General features: G+C 36.2%; 1 protein-coding gene across 1 annotated transcript in view; it reads left to right on the plus strand.

Annotated features, from left to right (window-relative positions):
- The window catches only part of LOC145668014 (uncharacterized), a 38,877-nt gene that overhangs the window by 9,402 nt on the left and 5,094 nt on the right, over positions 1-24,381 (plus strand). Inside the window, exon 2 of the mRNA XM_081735473.1 lies at positions 9,776-10,023. Coding sequence (XP_081591599.1) covers positions 9,786-10,023 — 238 coding nt within the window. The 5' untranslated portion in view covers positions 9,776-9,785. The remainder of the gene's footprint in view (positions 1-9,775; positions 10,024-24,381) is intronic.

The following is a 24,381-nucleotide window of genomic DNA, read 5'->3' on the forward strand; positions in this document are numbered from 1 at the left end:
GATCGTTCCTTTGTGTTGATTTCAATGCAGTAAGCACACTTAATGAATCAAAACTTTTTTTTTTTTTTTTAAATACCGGTATATAGCAATGCTTGTCGAATAGCAAATGCTTCATCCTCAAAGATGGGCGTACAGCTATATTGGTAATTTATATTTTAGCGTAGTCGAACGATTAGATATATAAACAGCTGCTCCAACATGAACACTGTGGTATTTTGGGGCATCTGTATACACAAATATGGCATCCTTATCGAATTGTAGAATAAAAATCTTTCCATATACTTTGATAAATTTTATGATTTAAGTCTTCATTTGTAATCGAAATATAAGGAGGAATTGTTACTGTGATTTGAGCCAAATTGGTATTATAATGCCATACGAAGCAAGGAAGTGGTGGAACTTTTTGTACCAATATATTTATATCTTTAAAAGTAAGATATGCTTGAACAATCTAAGGATAATTCCGTGTGAAAGGAACATTCTTTTGTTTGAGAAGTTATTCTATCTGTTGAAGTTTCTAAAGTATTGGAGAGTTAGATTTCCAAAATACTTTATTATAAATTTAAAAGCCAATTAAAAAAAAATTGTTAATGATATGTTCAGATTCCCTTAATAGTGCCAATTTAGAACAGAAAAATGATTGTCAGAAAGGATTTTTGCAAGGTTGTATATTGCTTGTTCCAAATTAGTATAATGTTTGCTAAGTTTATTATAAAATACGCTGCCATAAGTTAATTTAGATATATATCCATGTTTAAGAATATTGATTAGTGTAAATGAGTTTATACCCCCCTTTTTTTTTTTTAAGAAGAAAGACACTTAAATGTACTAATTAAGCATTTTCCTGAAAAAGATGTTGCATGTGAAAATTCTAATTTAGTTTGCGGTCCAAAACCAATCCTAGGTATTTGAAAACATTTTCAGACGATAGTTTAACATTATGGATTTGCAACCAAGATTGTTGAAAATTCTTCTTCCTTCTAAAAATTATTAATTTTGTTTTATTCCAGTTTAATTATAGTTCATTGCTAACCATCCAAATATTTATTTTATGTAGATTACTTCCAGTGGCGTAGCACACTTTTGCGGGCCCCCCCGCAAAGTATAGAGAAGGGGCCCCACTTGTAAAGCCGACACAAGTAAGGTGGAAGCTCTACTTCTTTAAAACTTTATTCATCGCAAGACTTCGGGGCCCCTATACATCGGGGCCCCCCCGCACTGCGGGGGTTGCGGGGGCAGCTGCTACGCCACTGATTACTTCCCATAATAGGAAAGTGTTGTTCAATATTTCTAGTATAAGAACTAAGTAACACATCATTAGCGAAAGCAGTAACACAGCAGAAAGCAGTAAATTGTTTCTTATGAAAGAAGTTGCTATTCTGGTTGGAGATTCAATTTAGAAAGGTTTAACCGTTACAGGTGCAGACATATGCCAATATGCTATAATGACGAAAAAAAGAAAAAGAACTGAGCTAGGTGGCTAATAAAAACAAGAATTGTATGTAACTACAGCAAGGGCAGGGCAAAGCTGGTGGAATCTCGCGAGACTGCGTTCACAGAGAAGAGACACGTCAGCGATGGTGAGGATAAGTGTGAACGAAGAGAGTAGAAACATACTACGTTCCTCATATAGTTTTCTTAGTTTACATTGCGAAATTAAGAACTTACATAAAATTAAGAACTTATCTTGCATTGAAACAAAGGTTTGAGCATAATAAAGAATGTGTTTTTGTGTGACTGTAGGCTATAGGACATAATCGTGGTTACAACTCACTAACTTACACTGGATTGCAACGACGTGCATTATTAGTTAAGACAGCTTTCGAACACGCTATCGTTATGAATCATGACTTGACACATTGTGTTCCCATAGCAATTCATTTAATCATATCTTCCTTACGGACTATTTTTATTGTGGTTAAAAGCATTCACTTTGTTTACGTTTTCAACATTATTTTGAATGTAATTTGATTACTTATGAACAGGGGCGCCCGAAGATAATTTTCTAGAGAGGAACCCATCTCCATGGTTGCTATAACTTATTAGTTCTGGTGTTTCTGGTATTTAATATATGTGGTTCGCTATATATTACGTATATATTTTTGTGAGCCAGAGGGGGCCTGAGCCCCACCCTGCCCTCCCCTTCGGGCGCCCATGCTTATGAATTCCTATTTTGAATCAATATTACAGATTACTTCTTTGAATTTTACATATCTATCGTTCCGTAACCTAGGATGGCATTTATGTTGTGCTTATTTACGAAAATAATATTTTTATTGTAAGAAGGGTAGGTTTGAATTGTTTTGGTTGTTGTGCTGTGTTATCGTGCGACACCATCTGTTTTCATTTAATAATTTGGCAGAAATGTGTATGAAACTTACAATTAGTTTCAATCGAAATTTTAACTGTACAACACTTTCTCTGCTTTGAAGTCTATAATTTCAACACTTGAAAGGAAAGATGATAATAATTGTTATAAATTATGGATTTCGTTTTTCTAGAAAGCGAATGTAACCAACTTTCTGAAAATAATGCAATATATTCTCGTTATAATAGTCACTAATGTACTACCATGAGCAAAATAAATGACGCGTCTCTTTATTTTGAAGTTTTTTGAAAATATCTCCGTTTTCTTTATATGTTCAAAATCTCGGAAGGTTTCCCCAGCAGGACAGGTTAATAACAAACCCGTTTTTAATATTTGTGTTAGATATTAGCTTAAAATAAAGAAATTAGAAGCAAAAAACATTAAATCGACAGAAATCTCGAGAATTACCAACTCTGCTAAAGTGGGAAATTTTCAAGAACGCGAGGGAATTCTGCAGTTCAACACGAAGCAGCGACATCTATGTCAGTGAGAGAAGCGTGGATTAGATCTACAAACGAAAATTTTAACGAAATATTTCTAGTATGTCTTATTATATGCATTATCAGCGAACTCCAAATATATGAATCTATGCTAAGTATTAACGTATAGATAGTGCAAATAGTGGAAATTACCTATGGAAAAAGACGAATTGTTAGCCCAATCGTAATAAAAAATCGTCTTTACTGTAGAACAGGTTCAGCATACGTAAGAAAGCAAATAGCTCAGTTAGATAAAGCAACGAGTTTGTATACCGAAGGTAGACGGTTCGAATCCGGTGAAGGACTGCTGTCATTTTTATCACTAAGGTTATTTTATTTATTTTTTATTTGGGAAAGAATCAAATTGTAACATATGTGTAAAACTCATGACGATACCAAAAAAAAAAAAAAAAAAAAAAAAAAGAGAGAGAGAAAATATCGTCGCATTTGCATTAGTGTGTCTAATTTTTGTTTGCAAACAGATTCGTAATTATTTCCCCTGTGCTCACTGATGCATAACGAATGTTTTCCAGTAAATGTTAATTCTAATTTGGAGAATTTTATAGTTTCACAATTCCTCACTACATAGTCTTCTATCTACGTGTTTGGATATTTTGATAACAGATTTCCCTATTAAATGTTTAATTTTCTCTATAAATATTTGTCTTAAATTGAAATTGTTTTGAATTTACTACATAAGCAAAGTTGCCCGAAGGAGGAGAGCTCAAGTAATTGATATTCTACGTAAAAGCAACCTATTGTAGAATGATGATGCTTCTTACCTTCAGCACATAATCTTAACGTTAAAGAGTCAGAGAGAGAAAAATCCTGTTTTTCCTCTCCTATGACCACTCATCTTAAAGCTCTACCTATAATGATTCGTGTCACATAATTTCGGCTCTCCAAAGACATTCATATTTATTATTATTATTATTATTATTATTATTATTATTATTATTATTATTATTATTATTATTATTATTATTATTATTCCTGAATATGCCACCATTACATAATGTTGTAACTTTAGACATCTTAGTTTAATGTGCTTTCTTTAGTAATAATTTGAGCAACCACGTCACAAAATTTAAAATGTATGAGGGGGCACGACGTTTTATTTCCCCTCCTCTCTTTTCAGCACCCTCCAACACAAGGTATATAATTTCTGAGAAGCAGGGCAGACAAAATGAATAAGAAATATATTTAGAGCATCCTTTCCTCCTTCGTGAATGTAATATCACGTAGCATTTTTTATTCTACTGAAGACGACCCTAGGCCGTTATGGTTAGGTAACAAAAGAAATACCTAATATATTTATAGCGCCCCTTAACTGTAATATTACCTCTTCTTTATTTGTTCGAGGCTTCCCTACACAACCAAGGGTGACAAAAAGAATAGGAAAAGTGTCTAAACATTACAAAAGACTTTATATTTTGTCAGAAACAAGGCAGTATATACACAACATTGCTTTCGTTAACAAGTGTTTCACCCTTGAGTCGCTTATAAAATTAGGCAGAATAACTTTTGCCGATCATTGTTCTAGAGGGATTTGTCCAGGATAGTTTGGTGTCGAGCTAATAACGATGAGTATGTTTATTTACATCACTGTTAAAGAAATAGCAAACTTTCTGAAAGGAACTTACTTAGGAAACAGATCTTCCTTCTACTTAGCCAGAACCCACTCTGAAAAATTGCATCTGGCGTTCTGAGTGAAAGTTCTATGGGACTATTAGAAAAATATATTCCCGTTTCCACGCTGATGGTAGAATTTCTTAAACAGTTATTGAATTACGTTCGAAAGGTAGACGTAAATAGCGCCCCCGCAACAATGAGGCGTGGGGACCGCACAAGCTGCAAGGCCAAAAAATATACAGTAAGTACGCCGGGACGGAGCAGGCCAAATTTTCACACGGGCAAAGTGACTTTTTGGCGCCCTTCCCCTAGTAGTAGCCTATATTTTACATTTTATCATAGTGTTTTTAATAGTTTAAACCAGGAGCGTCATTTCAGATTTTGCTTTGGGGAGGGGGGCAAGACCTCTTGATATAAGTAAAATTTCGCGTTTTTCACTGATTTACTACTATTCTAATGATAAAATCTATATACATCTCAAACTCAGGGGGGGCAAATGCCCCTCTTTGCCCTCCCTAAATGACGCCCCTGTTTTAAACCCATTTTCAAAAAGAAATCCTTACCTAGGCAAACTTCACAAAGAATATGGCCCGCTATAAACAATACCAACTCCACCCCCCCCTGGTCTAGTGGCTAGCACGCCTGCCTTCTGTAGTACCGGGTCCAATTCCCGGTGGATTACTGTTGAACGATAAAAGTGGTTCGGATTCCACTATAATTAGTATCCACATCTCCCTTGCCCATTAAGGCATAACCGTGGAACGCTAAACTCAAGCAAACAAACAAACAATACTGAATTCCTGGCACTCTTTATTCTACATGCCATCTCTCAATTTTTCGATACAGCCCCCTTAGTACTATGAAACTCTCTTCTTCCATAGTGAAATGGAAAAAGATCATATAATTGCCACTACTTTACAAGAATATAAACGAAAAACGTCAGTAGAAAGCACATTATAAAATTTACTTTTTGAGGCTCGTTTTGGTGCCCCTCTTTCTCTGGCGCCCCGGGCAGTTGCCCGGCCCAAGTCCCCCTTGAAAGTACGGACGCATAACTAAGGACTGCGGAGGAGAGGTTAACCTTCATGTTATGCCACTGGTTTGACCTGTTTGAAATGTTCAGTAAGTGATCGGTTAGTGAAATAATTTCGACGGTTACTGATGTTTAAAGTTTAGCTAAGACAAAGCTACCTAATCAAATACATTTGATATCGGGATGTCACAATTTGATTTTTCCTCACATAAAAAAGATAAAAACAATAGTAATAAAAACCCTTACTCGTACTGGGCTCCTAACTAACTAACAACCTAATTCTTACAGACTAGTTGCTCTGACCAACTGAGTTTCGATTTCTTACGCGAAAGAAGTCTGTTATATTAAGAGGCATGCTTTTCATTATCAAAACTGTTCGAAGTAATACGAACATGGCTTAAGAACAGAGACGGAACTGAATTACCACTCGATTGACCTTGAGGGCAAATCACCAAAGCGTAGCTATAAACGTAAGTTCAGCATGCATTTCTCTGGAGTTGTGTTCAGTATTCCTATCTGCCAGTCATGCTTGTTCGTAGGAGTAATATGTTACAAACCTGACCTTTCGATACAGCACAATAGCAAAAGAATAAAAGGGAAGGAATTCTTGCCCTTGTGTACGTTGGATACCACCATGTGCAATAAAACTGTCGCGTCTCCTTGAAGTGATATTTCATCGAAAATAACTCGTTTTTCTTTATATAGTCTATCCGAAGTTTTTGAGGGTTTCAAAATGAGGAAATGTTACTGACAAACAAGGACGCATTTAGGGGTGGGTCCAGGGGTCCGGACCCCCTCTGAAACCCCAACTTTTCTGTAAATTTAGCCTAATTTTGGGGATTATCTTTTAAAATTTTATTATAATTTATCCTAATATTGAAGTCGGACCCCTCCCGAAATAAATTACTGCATACGTGTCTCTGACAATTTTCAATATATTCGTTAAATAATAAAGTAAAATAACTAAATTAGGAGCAAAAAGCTTTAATAATAATAATAATAATAATAATAATAATAATAATAATAATAATAATAATAATAATAATAATTGAAGCGAGCTTAACGAGTTTCAATCGTACGACTCAACCAACGTTTGGGTGTCTGTTCGTTCGTCTGATCCTCTCATAAAAGACATTTCATTTTAATGAAACTAGTAAGTGCCTTCTTTTAGCTCTGCGGAGTAACTATTGCTTGGAATATGAATCTGCAAAACATAAGAGGTAAAATTAACCAAATGGTGCAAGTTTCCACTTATATATATAAAACAATTTTGCAGTATCAACTACGTGAATCTTGTCCCATAAAGAAGCCGAAACCCCTACACCGAAGAGCCCTCCGAGATTTGATCATTGTCCACACGGACTGAAATTGTCATTTGAAGCCAAGACTTTAATATGAAGCCAATAATTTCATTAAAATAGACGGAAAATTCGGAAGTTATAAGCATTTTCATATTTTTGCCTTTTCCCATAAGGGAGCCGTAGCCCCCTATACTGAAGAGCCCCCCCCCCCGGAGATTTGATCATTGTCCACTCGGACTGAATTTGTCATTTGGAACCAACACTTTAATACGAAGCAAAATATTTCTTTAAAATAGACGAAAAATTCGAAAGTTATAAACATGTTAATAATTTTGCCTTTTCTCATAAGGGGGCCGTATTAGCCTACACTGAAGAGCCCCACGAGATTTGATCATTGACCACTTGGACTGAAACTCTCATTTGAAACCAAAACTTTAATATGAAGCCAAAAATTAAACTTTTACATCAAAACTATTTTAAACTGACTGTGTTCCGGTTCCCCCCACTATTGTTTAGTTTAGTTAAGTGGTAATTTGTGACAGCTTCACATCATCAAAAGAATGTTTCACTTCCCCTCCCCTCCCCCAGGAGTTCGTGCTGGATCCACTACTGGAATCAATAGACACTCTTCCTATTCTTTTTGTCACCCTTGATTGTGTAGGGGCTCCCTCGTACAAATAAAGAAGCGGTAATATTACAATCAAGGGGCGCTATATATTAGGTATTTTTTTAGTTACCTACCCCTAACCGCACAGGACCATCTTTCGTAGAATAAAAATATTACGTGATATTCCAATCATGAAAGGGGAGAGGATGCTGTAAATATATTTCTTATTCATTATGTCTGTCCTGCTTATCAAAAATTACTTTCTGTTGGAAGGGTACTGAAATGAGAGGGGCAAAATAAAAAGTCGTACCCCCTCCTACATGGTTGCTCAAATAAGTACTAAAGAAAGCATTTTAAACTAAGATATTTAAGATTTAAACTAGGAAACTAAGATATCCTTACATTATGTAAGGATGGCATATTCAGGATTATTATTATTATTATTATTATTATTATTATTATTATTATTATTATTATTATTATTATTATTTGAATGTTTTTGGAGCACCGAAATTTTGTGAGACGAACAATGATATGTAGAGGTTTAAGATGGGTGGTCATAGAGGAGGAAAAACAGGATTTTTCTCTGTCTGACTCTCTAACGTAAAGATTATGTGCTGAAGGTAAGAAGCATCATCATTCTACAATAGGTTGCTTTTACGTAGAATATCAGTTACTTGAGTTCACCTCCTTGGGTCTACTTACCTTATGTAGTAAATTCAAAACAATTTCAATTCAATACAAATACATTGTAAAACTTTTCCGTAATTAAACATCTAGGGAAAATTAAACATTTAATAGGGACATCTGTTATCAAAATATCCAAACACGTAGATGGAAGACTATCTAGTGAGAGATATTGTGAAACTTTATAAAATTCTCCAAATTAGAATTAACATTTACTGGGAAACATTCGTTATGCGCCAGCGAGCATATGGTGAGCAGTGAGCACAGGGGAAATAATTACGAAACTGTTTGCAAACAAAATTAGGGACGCTAGTGCAAGTGCGACAACGGCATTTTTTCTTTTTTTGGTATCGTCATGGTATGAGTTTTACACATACGTTACAATTTGATTCTTTCCCACATAAAAAAATAAATAAAATAACCGTAGTGTAGTGATAAAAATGACAACGGCATTTCCAGGGGATCGAACCCGCTACCTTCAGCATACAGACTCGTTGCTTTAACTAACTGAGCTATTGGCTTTTTACGTGAACTGAGCCTGTTCCGGTAAAGACAATATTTCATTACGATCGTCCTACCAATTCGTCCTTTTCCATAGATAATTTCCACTATTTGCTCTATCTTTATGTTAATACTTAGCATATATTCATATATTTGGAGTTTGCAGATAATGCATATAATAAGACATACTAGAAATATTCGTTAAAGGTTTAGTTTGTAGATTTAATCCACATTTCTCTCAATGACATAGATGTCGCTGCTTCGTGTTGAAATGCAGAATTCCCTTGTGTTCTTGAAAATTTCCCACTTTAGCAGAGTTGGTAATTCTCGAGATTTCTGTCGATTTAATGTTTTTTGCTTCTAATTTCTTTATTTTAAGCTAATATCTAACACAAATATTAAAAACGGGTTTGTTATTAACCTGTCCTGCTGGGGAAACCTTCCGAAATTTCGAACATATAAAGAAAACGGAGATATTTTCAAAAAACTTCAAAATAAAGAGACGCGTCATTTATTTTGCTCATGGTAGTACATGTGGAATATGTTTAGTGTAATGAAAGTTTATGAGCAGAAGAACAGAACGCCAACTGAATTTGTGATGGCAGAAATTTGTATTCATGAGACTCGAAATGACCTGTCGAAATTTCTATAGGACTTCTTGGGAAGCAACGAGGATTTCTTAAATATGACACATAATCATAGTCAAACGTCTTGCAAATAAAATCAGAAAAATAAACACACTGCTGAACAAGACTGCACTTATTTAAAAACACATTTACACGTGACGTTTCGATCTTCTAGCTAAGATCCTCATCAGACGTACATCAGAGGTGTACGTCTGATGAGGATCTTAGCTAGAAGATCGAAACGTCACGTGTAAATGTGTTTTTAAATAAGTGCAGTCTCGTTCAGCAGTGTGTTTAGTTTTCTTATATATATATATATATATATAAAATAACTAATGATTTCTATTATTTTCATTTAGTTTCGATAGTGGTAATGATAGTGTACGTAATAGTGGTTATAAGGGTTAGAACATGGTAGTAATAACAAGCAAAAATTTTCAGTTTCAAATTTCTGTCTACACAAATGCCGCTGATCCTAGAGCTTACATTCAGTCCCTGTATTGTTAATATGAACGTCTAATTGCGCGTTGTTATTTTCCAGATATTTGAATATGTCTAGAAGTTCTAAATCAAGGTCACCAGAATCAGGATCATTAGCGCCAGCGACTGCGAAGCCACCCTCAGCAAAGCCTGCCGATTGGCTCCCTGAAGAATATGATTCGAAGGAGCGGCCAGTGACTGTCTACCTGTTTTCTCGACCAATCACTGACCCGAAGAAAAGGGAAGAATCTTTTCATCATGTTCTTGTTTTCCATTTTCAACTGGACAACGATTTCCGTGCAGTCGAAGGTAATTATATGATATTTTGGTGTCTGAGCTGTAAGGTCGTGTTTTCTCGCTGGGACGAGAATCCTGCCTAAACTAAATTGCTTTCAAAGGAGGACGTTGGTCGTTGTATCACTTTTCCAAGTATTCGTGTTTATTCGGTGGGTCGAATATGCCACCAAAATTGATTCATCTTTGGGAAAGTTAAATTGTAGCTTTTTACAACGTAAAATTCGGTATTACAATGATCAGGAAGCAATGTAGGAGGAAGGGTTGTGACATTAGCTTAACTTTAATTAACAATATGATCGGCAAGTATAAGGATTCTATGCCCAAGTGTTCGCTTCTCCAACAGAGAGGAAAATAACATGGCTATGTACAAAACGACCGTCAGTATGGAGGCGTAACTTCGCACGATGGATGTGCAAGAGAGTTCTTCGACCCAAAAACAGATAGCGAAAAACCTAAATATGCTGTTTGAAACTATCAACCTAAGGTTGTGAAAAACTCAGTTTAAAAAATACCAGTGAGTTTTATCGGCTAAAATTGAGTTTGATTAAATTTTATATGTATTCTTTGTCGAAGAATTAAACGTGTTTGTGTTTGAGAGTTTGGGGTACCCACATCAACTAATATGGAGAATATGAGAATTAAATCAGTCAAAGCTATAGTTTTGTGCGGAGAGACAATGAAGGTTTGTAATATATTACGTAAGAAGGCAGAAATTGTAAATACAAGTAATGCATTGATTAAATAAGTGGCGACAACATGAGAAATCCGAAAGAATCTATATATATATAAAAAAAATGGAAGATTCGAAAAGGAGACACGAAGTTTGATTGCAGCAAAGACATTAATGACAACGTATTCGGGGCGAAGTGGTCGTGGTATAATGGTTAAGGTAGTTGGCTATGAATCTGAAGGACCATATTTCAAATTCACTCAGTGTTCTTTCGTTGTTATTTTTATGATTTATCATGGGCCAAACGTTATAATATTTTACTTTAAAGTAAGGTAGAAACGCCTATGTGATGTTTGATTTTTGACGATAAAAACTAAATTTGTATGCTCATGGAAATAGAAATATTTATTTAGGTGAACCTCCGGCCTTCTAAAATCATAAGTGCAGCCTCATAGCCTGTTGTGAAAAATGTTAAATTATAAAGTATATGAAATATATTAGACATATACTTCTGAAAACGTAGATAAATGATAACTTTTCTTACTTTATACTTCTGATGTTATAAAGTTGTACATTTCATGTAAATTATTAATGTAACTCTACGTACAAAAATCATCACATGCGACCTTCTTGGGAAATGACATTGTCAATGGGTCCTTAAAAGAAATTCCCCATTCCTGATATAGAATTATTATCGGAAAGCTATTTGTAGAAGTGATAGGGCCCAGAAGGGCTTCCGTTGCAGGAGCAACACACACACACATATACATACATATTAGTCTGTTTGCGAAGAGAAAAATTCTTGGAACTGCTTTTACACGAGGTTCATTTAAAAAGTTAAAAAGTTTCCTAACATTCTATGAGTTGGGCTCTACGGTTATAAAGCATGTGCAGTAACAAAATGCATGTTGTGTACAGCATATCGCTCAAAACCTTCATTCTAGGAAAAAATCATGCCGCGTCCGCGTGGTAGTCAAGAGCTGACAGTAGTTCAGCGCAATGAAATTATGCGTCGTGTATCACAAGGCCAGAGTGCATCTCAAATCGCACTTAGTTACGAACGACGATCGAATTGTTAGCAAATGTTTGGAATTAAATGAAATAAATCCTCGTTCAGATCACGCAGACTTGGGGCAACAACTGCAGCTCGAGATGAGGCGCTCATAGAAGGTGCCAGGAGCAATCCAAAACTCCATAGATTCATCTTGCAGGGCAACACTGTAAAGTACGGCTGTTATCATGAAACCATGTGGCAAAGACTAACGGTAGCTTACCGGAGAACTGTTGCCCTGCCGTGAAGACCCTTCTCACAGAGTCATACGAGGCGAGACGATTAGAATGTGCACAGTGCAACATTTAACTTCGATTGGTCTACTGAGATCTAACTATACGGAGTAATGAAAAGGTGTTTTCGTCGAATCAATAAGGAACTTATTTTCTATAGGCCACAAGGGACAAGGTATGTACACTCATTTCTAAAATTATTGTCGCATGTCTATAAATGTGTTGTTGTAAAAGTATAATTTGATAACGAATTCGCCCGGTATTTCTTATAATGGTAGTATGTGTATAATCGGCAAAGGCATGCATGTGGCAAATTTCATGTCAAAATAGCAGTAAATAAGAACAATAAAACAAAAATAAAAATTTTCTTGTCCATTTAGCAACATTTTGTTTTACTCATTCTAATTTTCGTATTTATAATTCTTTTCCTATAAAATTTACCACAAATATACATTTCCCGATTATACACATAGTATCAGTATTAAAAGTACCCTGCAAAATCATTATCAACAAGAAGACAGTTATAGATATGCGACAATCAATTTGGACATGAGTGTACCTCAACGTGTAGTACAGAAAGGGCAATCTAAACGGACTGCGAGACACTTCTAGGGTTATATGGCAGCCACTAGCCCAAGGGAACTGATTTCATTGCCGACGGAATGACCAACCAGCTTTATACTGATATCTTGGGGAAACAAGTTGCTACCAAATTTTCCAGACCAAGAGGATTTGTGTTCACGCACGACAACGATGATGTGCATACGTCCTGACATATCCAGGTCTGGCTACAAGAACACCAAAAACTTACTATGATTTGGCCTCCACAGTCTCCTGACCTCAACCGAATAGAACATCTGTGGGATTTCATAGTATAGGATTGGGTGGAAACGTGAGAGGATAGAAACCAGATAATTCTAGAAGTCATATTCTACAAGTATGACAGTACCATTGCAATAACCCCGGTCACTTTACTGCACTTGTTACAGACATACAGGAGCGATTGTGTGCCGTAATTGCTGCACGCGGTCATTACACTAAATTTTATTAGGATGTTTTGCTGTCCGCACCTTTGTTGGCATTGTAGGGGTCACTTTCGCCATCCATGTGAGTTTGGTGGTGGTCTAACATCGTGACCGTTTGTTTTCTCATGGTTTTTTCGTTTCCTTCTACTTTATCATTCCATACTTTCATCGATCATTACTTATTTGGAATCATCACCATCTTCTTTAGTCTCGGTTGAGTGATCGTGGGACAGTATATTAAAGGATTCATTTTATTTTATTTTATTTTTTATTTCATGCTCGTTCGTATGGTTTGCATTTTCCACTACATAATTATTACTCGTACAACAATAACACTGGATGTATAAAGAGAAGTTTTCATTTAGCTGTTGGAAGCGTCACATTATTTTCATGGTCTACTCGTTTCTTGAAGAGAAAGAAATGATTAATATGTTTTATCTTCATTCTTTTGATTTCTCACGGTTTAATTTTCAGACTAGGATGTGTGAGTTTCACTTTTATCGAGCTGAAACTCCCCCTTTTTCGAACGGAGATAATAGTTTTATAGAAAGTATGCGAAGCACCTCTCTCCACTATGATACACGTCAGAATGAAAGTTTAATAATAATAATAAAAAATACGTAATGCCAATCCATTTCTACTCATCACCCTCATGCCGATGAATTTCGATACAACTCTTGGACTATCAATGGGACATACGAGATGTGTTCAAAACGTATCGAACCTTTGTTGGCAAAAACACATTTATTGATTTGGAATCCGAAATACTAATCCCCTTCAAAGTAATCTCCTTGGTAATGCACACACTTCTCCCAGCGCTACCGCCATTGTTAGGAACACTTCTGGAAGTAGTTTTTGCAATGGTGAGCAACCCTACCGTCGCATTCCGCATAATGTCTTATCTTGATACAAATCGGGATAGTTTTAGTGGCATTTTCAGCTTGGGAAATAATCAAAAGTCACACGGAGTCATGTCGGGTGAGGAGAGAGTAGGGATGCGCACGAGACGAGTCGAGACATGATTTTCCTGACAAAATTCAAGTCGAGACACGGCTCTTCCAATAGAGAAATATACATTTTTCGAGTCGAGACATCAGTTTTACAGCACATTTTCGAGACGAGACAGCCACAAATCTTGTCTCGTGCGCATCCCAAGGAGAGAACCTGACGACACACAAGAATGTTGTGTTTAGCGATGAAAGCCTGAATGAAATTTCGCGGAGACTCTTCTCATGCCAAAATTCTCGTTCAAAATTCAATGTACCGATCCGATTCAATGGTTTCCGCTTCGGTATTGCAAAGCTTTTTGGTAAATTTGATGCAATATCGCTGCTCAAGTTTTTCTGTCATTTTACAAAAGAAAACGAAATCCGACACGTGTTCACTGCCGACTGTATGCGACTGATTCTTTCTGCGGGTGGAAAAATTCAAGACTGCGCATGAGTGTACACTCTACATCAACACTGAAAAAAGTATCCTATGTTTCATTCGTTTACACGAAAAAAAAAATTGATACCTTTTGAACACACCTTGTATAGTCTTTTATTGTTTATTTATTTCAAAAGAAGAAAACTATGTAAGAGAATACAGACAATTAATACATGAGATACATTGTTGTTTTTTTCCCACTACTCATCTATAAATATTTTCCATTGTATCCTTCGAAGCTGCTTCCTATACCACGACCTAAGAAAAAACTGAAAGAGAAAAGTTAATAGTAAAAAATATGGACGATAGACAGTGCAGATAGGTTTTGTTTCTTTTCAGTTCTCTTTTTCCTTTAACTTCCTGTTTCTTGTAGTCCCACTGAATGACCTAAAGTAATACACACAGTAATAATATAATACTAACACTAGAACTAAACACACAAAGTGATGTGAAGTTTCTATTTCGGATTATGCTAGGAAGTTTCCTTGTTCATTAATTATTCCTTGTTCATCTATTTATTATTTGTTTAAATTATATTTTATTGTCTTATTCTTCTCTTTTCTTCTATTCCACATGTTTTGTTAATATTGTTGGAATATTTGTAATTTTGTTTTATTTTGTCTAATGTTCTCGCGTGTATCACTTTTAAGCTCATCTCTAATATTTGTTGTTATGAAGTACGCACATGTCCATGTTACAAGTTCGGGTGTCTGATGAGTCATTCCACAGATATATGTCTCATTTTCTTCTTTTTTCAGTCTGTATAAATGTGGTTTGTAGAGACCATGGCCAGAGACTATTTCCATGGTTCCCTTTGTCTAGTCTTGGCAACTTTTTCCTTATTTTGTATAGTTAGTTTTTTTTTTTAAAGTTCTGTCCTTTAATTGTATATCCCCATTTCTCTTGGCATTCTCATTCAATAATATTATCTACTTCTTCGTTGTTAGAAACCTGTCACAGTATTTCTAAAATTTTTAGCAAATATCTTTGTTTTTTCTCCACATTTTAAAACCCTGTCTTAGTACTTGCAGATGTGTTAACTTTTCTTGAGCCAGTATCCGTAGAGACTTAGTTGATATTGTTTTAATTACATCCAGCGCTTTTATGATCACAGCTCTGTGTGCTGGATTTATTGTTTTTCTTAATTTTGTATTCATAAAAAGTCTGTGGCACCAGACGCCAGCACAATAACTAAGTACAGGCATGATAAGGTTTTATTGTAAATTTGCAATGTTCTCTTGAGGATTTGGTAGTCCCTTCTTGCAATTGTTAATAATTTATATATACTTTTATTCGTAATCTCCTCTATATGTTGCGCACAATTTAATTTCTCATTTATCCATACTCTCCGGCACTTCAACTCCTTGAGTGTTTTTATCTTCTTATTGGGCATCTTTAGAATTGGACCTCTTTGAATTTTCTGCCCAAAGATTGTATATTTGGTTTTTGTTTCTAAAAGAGTTAAATTAGCATCTATTTCTTGAACATTATTTTAGTACCTTATTTAATATTAAGTTTGTTTTCTTTCTATTTCTCGTCTTGGCGATGTTGATACCCTTCGCTGTCTTCAACTTGGTCGACACATTTCAAGCGAGACTATTTCAATATCCCACATTATTGGTCCACATATGGGTTGAGTTAAATTGATTTTGAATTTAACGTTGCGTTCAGCAGCGAGGCCATATGAAACATGGACCTATTGATTAACGTGGAATCCCAACTACATGAGCTCCGGCCGGCATGGTCCACATATAGATTCTTGTGGCTTTCCTTTTGCAGTGTATATAATTAAATTTTTATTTGGTACTTTGTGTGTTACGTTTATATTGGTATTCTCTATTCTTTAAATTTTTAAAATAATGATCACCACCATAAGTTATCAAATGCCCCACTTATATCTATGTATATTGCCACCTGATATGTTTATCTTTGTTTTCAATAAGCTTCAATAGCTCCTTATTGCTGTTTCTGTACCACTTACTTTCTAAAGAGCAGTTTTTAGGTACCCTCTTTTGGTTTAAGCGCAACTTATACAACCTTGACAGGTTTGGTACCTATGTTGCCATTTCTTCCTTCTATATATCCGACTTTATATTGTCCAATCCTACGGATTTCTTGTTTTTCAGCATTTTTATTTATTGCAATGTATGGTACAGAAGCAGCACATATTTTTCCCCTCACCTTTTTACTATAAAAGTTTTCTGTGCAAGTTTATGTACACTGAATTTACAAATAAGTAGATGTTCCTAACAATCCTTTCTCTATAAAGTGGATCTCCTGCCCAGAGTAACGCGGAGATCTTATGGTTGATGGTTAGAAATATCCTACCCAGTGCAGCGCGGAGATTGGAAAGGAATCTCTTAACCGTAACAGCGCAGAGTTGGGTAGTATCTCCTGTCCAGTGGAGCGCGAAGATTGGAAAGAAACGAGCAGCGCAGAGGTAGGTTAGTATTTCCTGCCCAAATGCAGCGCGGAGATCGATAAGGTTAGGGAGTCTCTCTCGCCCAGAGCAGCTTGGAGAAGAAGGTGGGAAGCGATCAGCTGGAACTGATGCGTTCTTTTATAGCCAGTTTCGGAGGCGGAGCCTCTTCGTGACTTTTCCTGTTCTCCTCGTATTTCTTCGGAGACAGCATCCATCGGATTCTTGGTGATCCTTGTAAAGCACGTGGCGTTATTTGTAAATATGAGCTGATATTGCAATGTGCTTTTATCCCTTCGCTTGTAATTGAAGACTTTGGGGCAAAAACCCGTCAGGTCCAAAAAGTGAAAGTGTAGAGGAGATAGCTTCACAATGGTTTCTCTTCATCCGGTTTTCTTCAAACTTGGCACTTATATACTAGACCTAAAATAAATCGACACATATTTTTTTTGTTTCTTTCGCAAAATAGGTTATGGAGGGCAAAGGGACTCTTTTTAAAAAAGGGTCCCCTTGATTAAAGGGGCAACTAAATAAACGAAACTCTACCGATGCAAAGATTACTTCAAAGTAAGAAGTAAGTGTTTTGTTGCTTTTGCGAGAAAAGGGTTGCAGGGGCAATGCCCCCTTCGAAATGACAAAGGACCTCGCACAATCCTCATGGAAATTGCTGGAATTGCTTAAAACCGTGATATGTTATAGATATGGTGTTCCTGGGAAAAAGTCTCAATGGGCTCAACCACAAATCACTAACCGTTTGGCCACTAAAAATCCCTTTTTTGAAAACAGCTGAAGATAACAACATTATGGATTTTGGCAAAAAATGACTGAAATTGTGATATTTTGTAGATATTGTGATCCTGAGAAAAAATCTTAATGAGAATAACCATCAATTGCAGATCGTTTGGCCACTACGAGCAGGGCCGGCGCTAGCAGTTTTGCCGCCCTGGGCGGTACTTTCACATGCCGCCCCTTTAATCCGCAAACTTTAATTGGATAGACGTTCAAGTGTCACGAAAAAGTAATATGCCCCATTTATATGTACGAAATGGAAAAGTAAACAAAAAATTGAACTACTTTCCTCGAATGCTTACATAATATTTAAACAACTCCATACATGACACAATATTTAGTATGCTCGATTTCGCTGTATATCGGTGATATACAGTACCGCATACACAAAATAAAATTTTAAAAAAAGAAACTTTTCTTGCTTTGTTTTGATTAAATTCCTTTATCACATTCCCGTAGTCCAATGTTCCAGCCAATTCGTGTACTGTTGATATCATCGCTCGACTACTAAAGCGTCTTTCAGACATGAAAGAACGTAGATAGTTTTTAATAAGCTTTAGTTTCGAAAAACTTCTTTCTCCACTTGCCACTGTTACCGGAAAGATTAACAAAATTCTAAGTATGACACTGACTTTGGGAGCAAAGTCATGTTCCTTAATTAATTTTAAAGTCTCTTTTGGTGAACACTTCTTTCAGTTCATGTTTCAAATCACTGGGGTTAATATCTTTAGATGATTCGTGTGTTAAAATGCTGGCAAGTTTAGTACACTTTTCAGACAAAAGTTCAGGTGGCATATCTTTAAGATTGCTTATATCGTAAAGAAAATCGAAATACTCGCTGTGATGTCTGTTACTCAAACCTTTCTTTTAAAGCTAACACAATCATGTCTAGAACTTTGTAATAAAAATCGATCTTACATCTTATTTGTGGATCTTCAATAGCTTCATCCATGGGCGGCGATTAGGGGGGGCAAAGGGGGGCAGTTGCCCCCCCCCACTTTTCTGAAATGGCCTATTAATATATATAGTTTCAACCAGGGAAATTTGTATATTAACATTGATATACAAATATTCAGATCATGTCTTGCCCCCCCCCACTTTTAACGTCCAATCGCCGCCACTGGCTTCATCCTCTGCCTCGTACTGAAATTGTCTCCTTTCGACTTCGAGCTTGCACTGTATTACCTATCCGTGGGTCATCCATATCTAATGCTGATGCCAACTCCATCGCATCAACTAAGTAAGATTGAAACTTTGCATCATTTCTTCTCCTCTCAAAGTACTCAAATACATTTTCAAGAAATCCGACTGCATCCAACACATGAGAATCAATGCTTTGGACACTTTTGCTTACTATGTTTATGTGGAGTAAAGGACATACTAGATAACGAGTGAGCAAAGGAAAGTAGCCACGCAGCTGGTTTGCTATACACAGCATTGCCGGTGACCATTCTATCTCTTCTATTGTCATTACTTATTTGAAGTAAGGCATCATAAACCTCCCTTATTTGATATCTAAGTGGAGTCAGAGCATTAATTCGGCTCTCCCACCTTTTGGTGCTTAATGGTTTTAAAAGTGAGACTGCTAATATGTTCCTTTAGTATGACCCAACGTTGAACTGACGCAGAAAAAAGTCAATTTTTTTTAACGATACAGAAAATAAAACGGCGTACTGAGATGCTATGGTTGCATCGTTGAGACAAGATTTAGTGAATGACAACCGCAAGAAGCATAGAAGGCTTGGGAATTTATTTCTTAAATTCTCTTCTGAATACCTGAATGTTTGCCTTTCATATTGAAACCATTGTCGTATCCTTGGCCCCTCATGTTTTCGATAGGAAGTTCATTTCCTTTAGCTGTTTAATTATTACTTTTGTGAGTCCTAGACTAGTGATGTCTGTTACCGGTACGAAACCAAGAAAATGTTCGCAAATTTTTACAAGGCATTCTCCATTACTGTATGTAATTTGTAGAAAAAGAACGATTATTGTCATTTGCTCACTAGAAAAGTACATGAAGTGGTACGCGGGGAACCGCATGTGTTATATGCCGTTGGAAAGGTCACACCGAATATACCTCACATGTGAAATATCTTGCTTGAATGGGTCCTGTAGGGGGCGTGGGGACCATTTGAAAATCAGAAAAAGGTACGCTCCGAAACACCAGAAAACATGGACAAAATAGGAAGCTATGATGTGATTGTTTTGAGACGCGGTATATATAGGTTTGAAAGGTAGCTGAATACAAATCTAACATCAAATGTTATAAATCAAAATGGCGGATCCAATATGGCGAACATAAATTACAAAGAAAACAAGGTGGGGATCTAAAACTGGGTATATAGAGACACTTGACGTCGCTATGTATGAATCGAATACCGAAAAGTGTAAAATTCAAAATGGCGGATCCAATATGGCGGACAAAATACAAAACACTGGTATGGAATTGAAATTGGGTAGATGTTTTCGTGGTCGCTGAGTATGAATTGAATATAAAAAGTGCAAAATGGAATATGACGGATCCAATGTGGAGGACAAAAATTGAAAAAAAAAAAAATGCACAGAACGGACATATGTTATTCTTAGACATATAGTAGAAAAATACCTATAGTACATAAGGCAGCAAATAAGGGCAGACGATGTTTTACAATCAAGAGGAAGCGTGTTTTGCTATACAGCCATGCCGAAATTGAGGCACAGAATGCAGGGCAGGCATAATATGAAAATTTTATGATACGAACATATTGCAATCATAGACAATAATTATTTTACTAACAACTCCCTCCCCCGCCTCCGAAGAGACACGCGAGGATCGGCATGTGTTATATATCGTTGAAAAGCTCACATCGACTATACTTTACATCTGTAATATCTCACAAGAATGGCGCCTGTAGGGTATGTTGAGACTATTGATACCATCTGAAGATCCGAACAGTGACATGAAAAGTGCGTGTTTAAAATATCGTCATGCTTCCATAACTGTCTTTCCGGTTTCACATTATGCCGTGTACACTTGTGAGAAATATGTATGACAAATGTCCACTCTCCGTAGTAGGGATGGTACTGACATCGAGAGTAGTTTCGATCTTGTCTCTAATTCGAGACCGTGATGTGCTTTTCTAAATGGAGACGGAGCCCAGGTTCGTCTCGATACGTATACGTCTATTCTGTAGTTTTGCACATTTTGTCCGCCATATGGGATGCGTCATATTGCATTTTGCACTTTTAGCACTGGATTCGTACCCCGCGACCTCGATAATCTTTTATCTACTTGCTTGCTTTCAGTTCCATAGCAGTGTTTTGCATTTTGTCCGCCATTTCGAATTTTATATTTTTTGGTATCCGATTTATTCATATTGACGTCGAATGTATATATATACACCCAATTTTAGATCCATAGCTTGTTTTTTTTAAAAAAAATTGTGTCCGCCATGTTGGATCCGCCATTTTGATTAGTAAACATTTGATATTAGATTCGTATTCAAGCTACCTCTCAAACCTGTATATACCTCACCTCAAAACAATTACATCATAGCTTCCTATTTTATCCATGTTTTCTGGTGTTTCGGAGCGTACCTTGCAGGGGCGTAAATAAGGGTCCCGCAGACCCTGCATTGCGGGGGGCCCAAGCCATCACGGGGCCCCAAATCGTGATGTAGGACGTAGAGAAGGGGCCCCATTCCATGTTGTCTGCGGGGTGGCCCCCAAGCCGTTAGTTACGCCACTGGTACCTTGTTTTGATTTTCAAATGGTCTCATGATTTTCTCATCATGAGAAGATCTTCAACATAACTTAGTTTTACTCAATCTTACCGACATCCAGAACATCGTTATACTCGGCTGGTTTCAAGAAAGTAGACCTATAGTGACCAAACGATTAGTGATTTGTGGTTGTGTCCATTTAGTCTTTTTCTCAGAATGACAATTTCTACAACACGTCACGGTTTCGGTCATTTACACCGAAATCCAGATTCAAAAAAGGTGACCTCGTGATGGCCAAACGGTCAGTGAGTGCTAGTTGTACCCATTAAGACTTTTCCTCGGGGTCGCAATATCTACAACATATAACGGTTTCAAGCAATTCCACCGAAATCCAAAATACCGTTACCTTCTGTTTTCAAAAAGGCGACCCTGCAGTGACCAAACAGTCAGTGATTGGTAGTTATTCCCATTAAGACTTTTTCTCAGGATCACAATATCAACAACATATCACGGTTTTAGTCATTTTTACCGAAATCCAGAATGTCGTTATCTTCGGTTGTTTTCAAAAAAGTGGCCCTATGGTGACCAAACGGTCAGTGATTTGTGGTTGTGCTCATTGAGGCTTTTCTTAAGAACACAATATCTACAACATATCTCGGTTTCAAGCAAATCCACCGAACTCCAATTTCCATAAAGATTTTGCGAAGTGTCATTTCGAAGGGAACATTGCCCGTACAATCAATCCTTTTTTCGAAAAACGACAAAACCCGTATTTCCTACCTTGAAGTCATATTTGCATCGGCAGAGTTTCGTTTCTTTAAAGGGGCCCTTTTAACCAAGGTGACCCTTTTTGAAAGGGGGCTATTGCCCCCTTAACCTATTTTCCGAAAGAAACAAAAAATACGTGTCGATTTTTTCTCTTTTGGTCTAGTATATAGGTGACAAGTTTGAAGAAAATCGGATGAAGAGAAACCCCTGTAAAGCTATCTCCTCTACACTTTCACTGTTTGGACTTGACGGGTTTTTGCCCCAAAGTCTTCAATTTCTTCTACTGATTCATTGTTTCTCGGTGGTGTTTTTATCTGAATTTGTTCTTGCTTGTCTTTGTCTTTGTTGGGTCAACAGCCTTTGTCATTTTGTCATTAAATAATTTATTGTATTTTTCCAAGCATGTCCAATCGTTTGCATGTTTCCCATTGTCCATGTTAAGAGTAGGAAGTGTTGTTGGTTTTGTTATTAATTATTTTATAGATTTCACTTCATATTTTCCTCTAGAAATGCTAAAAATTTTGTTTCTTTTAGTTTTTCTTGATATTTGTTTGTAGTTTCTGTATATATGTCTAACCTACGTTGTTTGAATTCGCCACCCCACGGTTGATACCACGTTGTTTAGTATGATTTTTGTACTTTTCCAGTTTTCCTTTTTATATTTTGTAACTTCCCATTCATTTTTTGTTTTTGTTTTTATCTATTTATCATGTTGTGTTTTTGTTGCTCTTTTGATGGCATTTGGTATTTCGTTCTGTATTTTTGCTGTATCCACAATATCATTATCGATTATGTTTCACAAGTTTATGGTTTTCCAATTATTCCGCATTTTATTATTTTTGTATTGTGAATTAGGATTGAGTATAGCCCGCTCCCCCCAGTGATTTTTAACGAATCATAGTGATTCTAACGATTCATACTAGTTCATAATGAATCGGAATCGCATGTTATAAAGATTTAAGATGTAAATCTTGCGGTAAGGAAGCTTTAGTATAAGTAGTAGTAGTAGCTTTAGTAGCGGTAGTAGTAATAGTAGCAGTAGTAGTAGTAGTAGTTAGTAGCAATAGTAGTAGTGGTGGTGGTAGTTAGTAGCAATAGTAGTAGGAACGGGTTAGAAGCCCCGCAGGGGTTGGTTTGGTTCTGTTCTCGATATAAGTAGTAGTAGTACTGACTCTTCCAGTTCCGGTGACAAAGAACTGGGGGGAGCGGGCTATACACAAGCCGTGAATTAATTTATTTTTTTATATACTCATTGGTTTATCCATGTGTACGTTATTGATTTCGAATATGATTATATTGTGGCCACTGTTAAATGTTTATTTACTAGTTAAAATATTCCCTTACCTACTTGGTAACTAACCTAGATCAACAGGCTTCCGTTTTTAGCTATTAGTTTACTTCACAAGCCATAATACATTTCTCTTTAGTCATAAACTTTCTTTAGAAAAGATCATCGCCATTTGCATCTCTTTTTACAACTCTTTCTTTTCTTTTTTAGATGAATGCATGTGCAATAAACCATAACTCTTTCTGCCCTCAACATCGAGAATGTTAGGGTTTGTAAAAGTTCGGACAAAGTGTTGAGAGATTGAATGACAAGTGAATAGCGTTTCTATGTTATGTTTATTGTAATGTATAAAGTTGAAGATTGTGAAACTTGAGTGAATGTCAGAATTTGAGCCATAAGTGGCTTATATGATTAAAGAGAATAAGAGCCAAAAGTGGCTAAAGTTAAAGTAATAATTATGGTGTTAAATGTAGTTGATATTGGAGATGGTAGATTTGTGTGATAAAAAAAATGAACATGTAGAAAAATATATGTTACAGAACCTTTGAGTTGAGATGTGATACAGATAGATATCTGAAGTATTGAATATTAAACGTATTTAGAAAGAAGATAAAGGTTTTTACATTCAATAGTAGTCGCTTGTCTAAGTAAATCAGTTTATTAAGTAATACTCGGCAGTTTAAGAATTACAACCCAACAGCCACCTAAGGTGGACACGTGTAGAATTCTTCAGGTACTTTATTGCTTAGTTGTAATGTTGCTAATGTCATATGTATATTAGATTTCGCGTCTTGCGTGTTTTTAAATGTTGTCGGGTGTCCTACTTCGTTCAAAACGATTAATTCATTTTGTGTAACCATCTCTTCTAGTTTGTTCTCATTCATCCGTAATCCTACTGTTCCAGTTTGATGATTTACCATTTGTATCCATACAAGTTACTGTTTCGTCATTTTCACATTTCATAAATTTTTGTTAAGTTTGTTTAAAAAAGGTTTAGT

This window comes from Thermobia domestica, chromosome 13, assembly GCF_964235325.1.
Source record: "Thermobia domestica chromosome 13, izTheDome1.hap1.1, whole genome shotgun sequence".
NCBI classification, from domain to species: Eukaryota; Metazoa; Arthropoda; class Insecta; order Zygentoma; family Lepismatidae; genus Thermobia; species Thermobia domestica.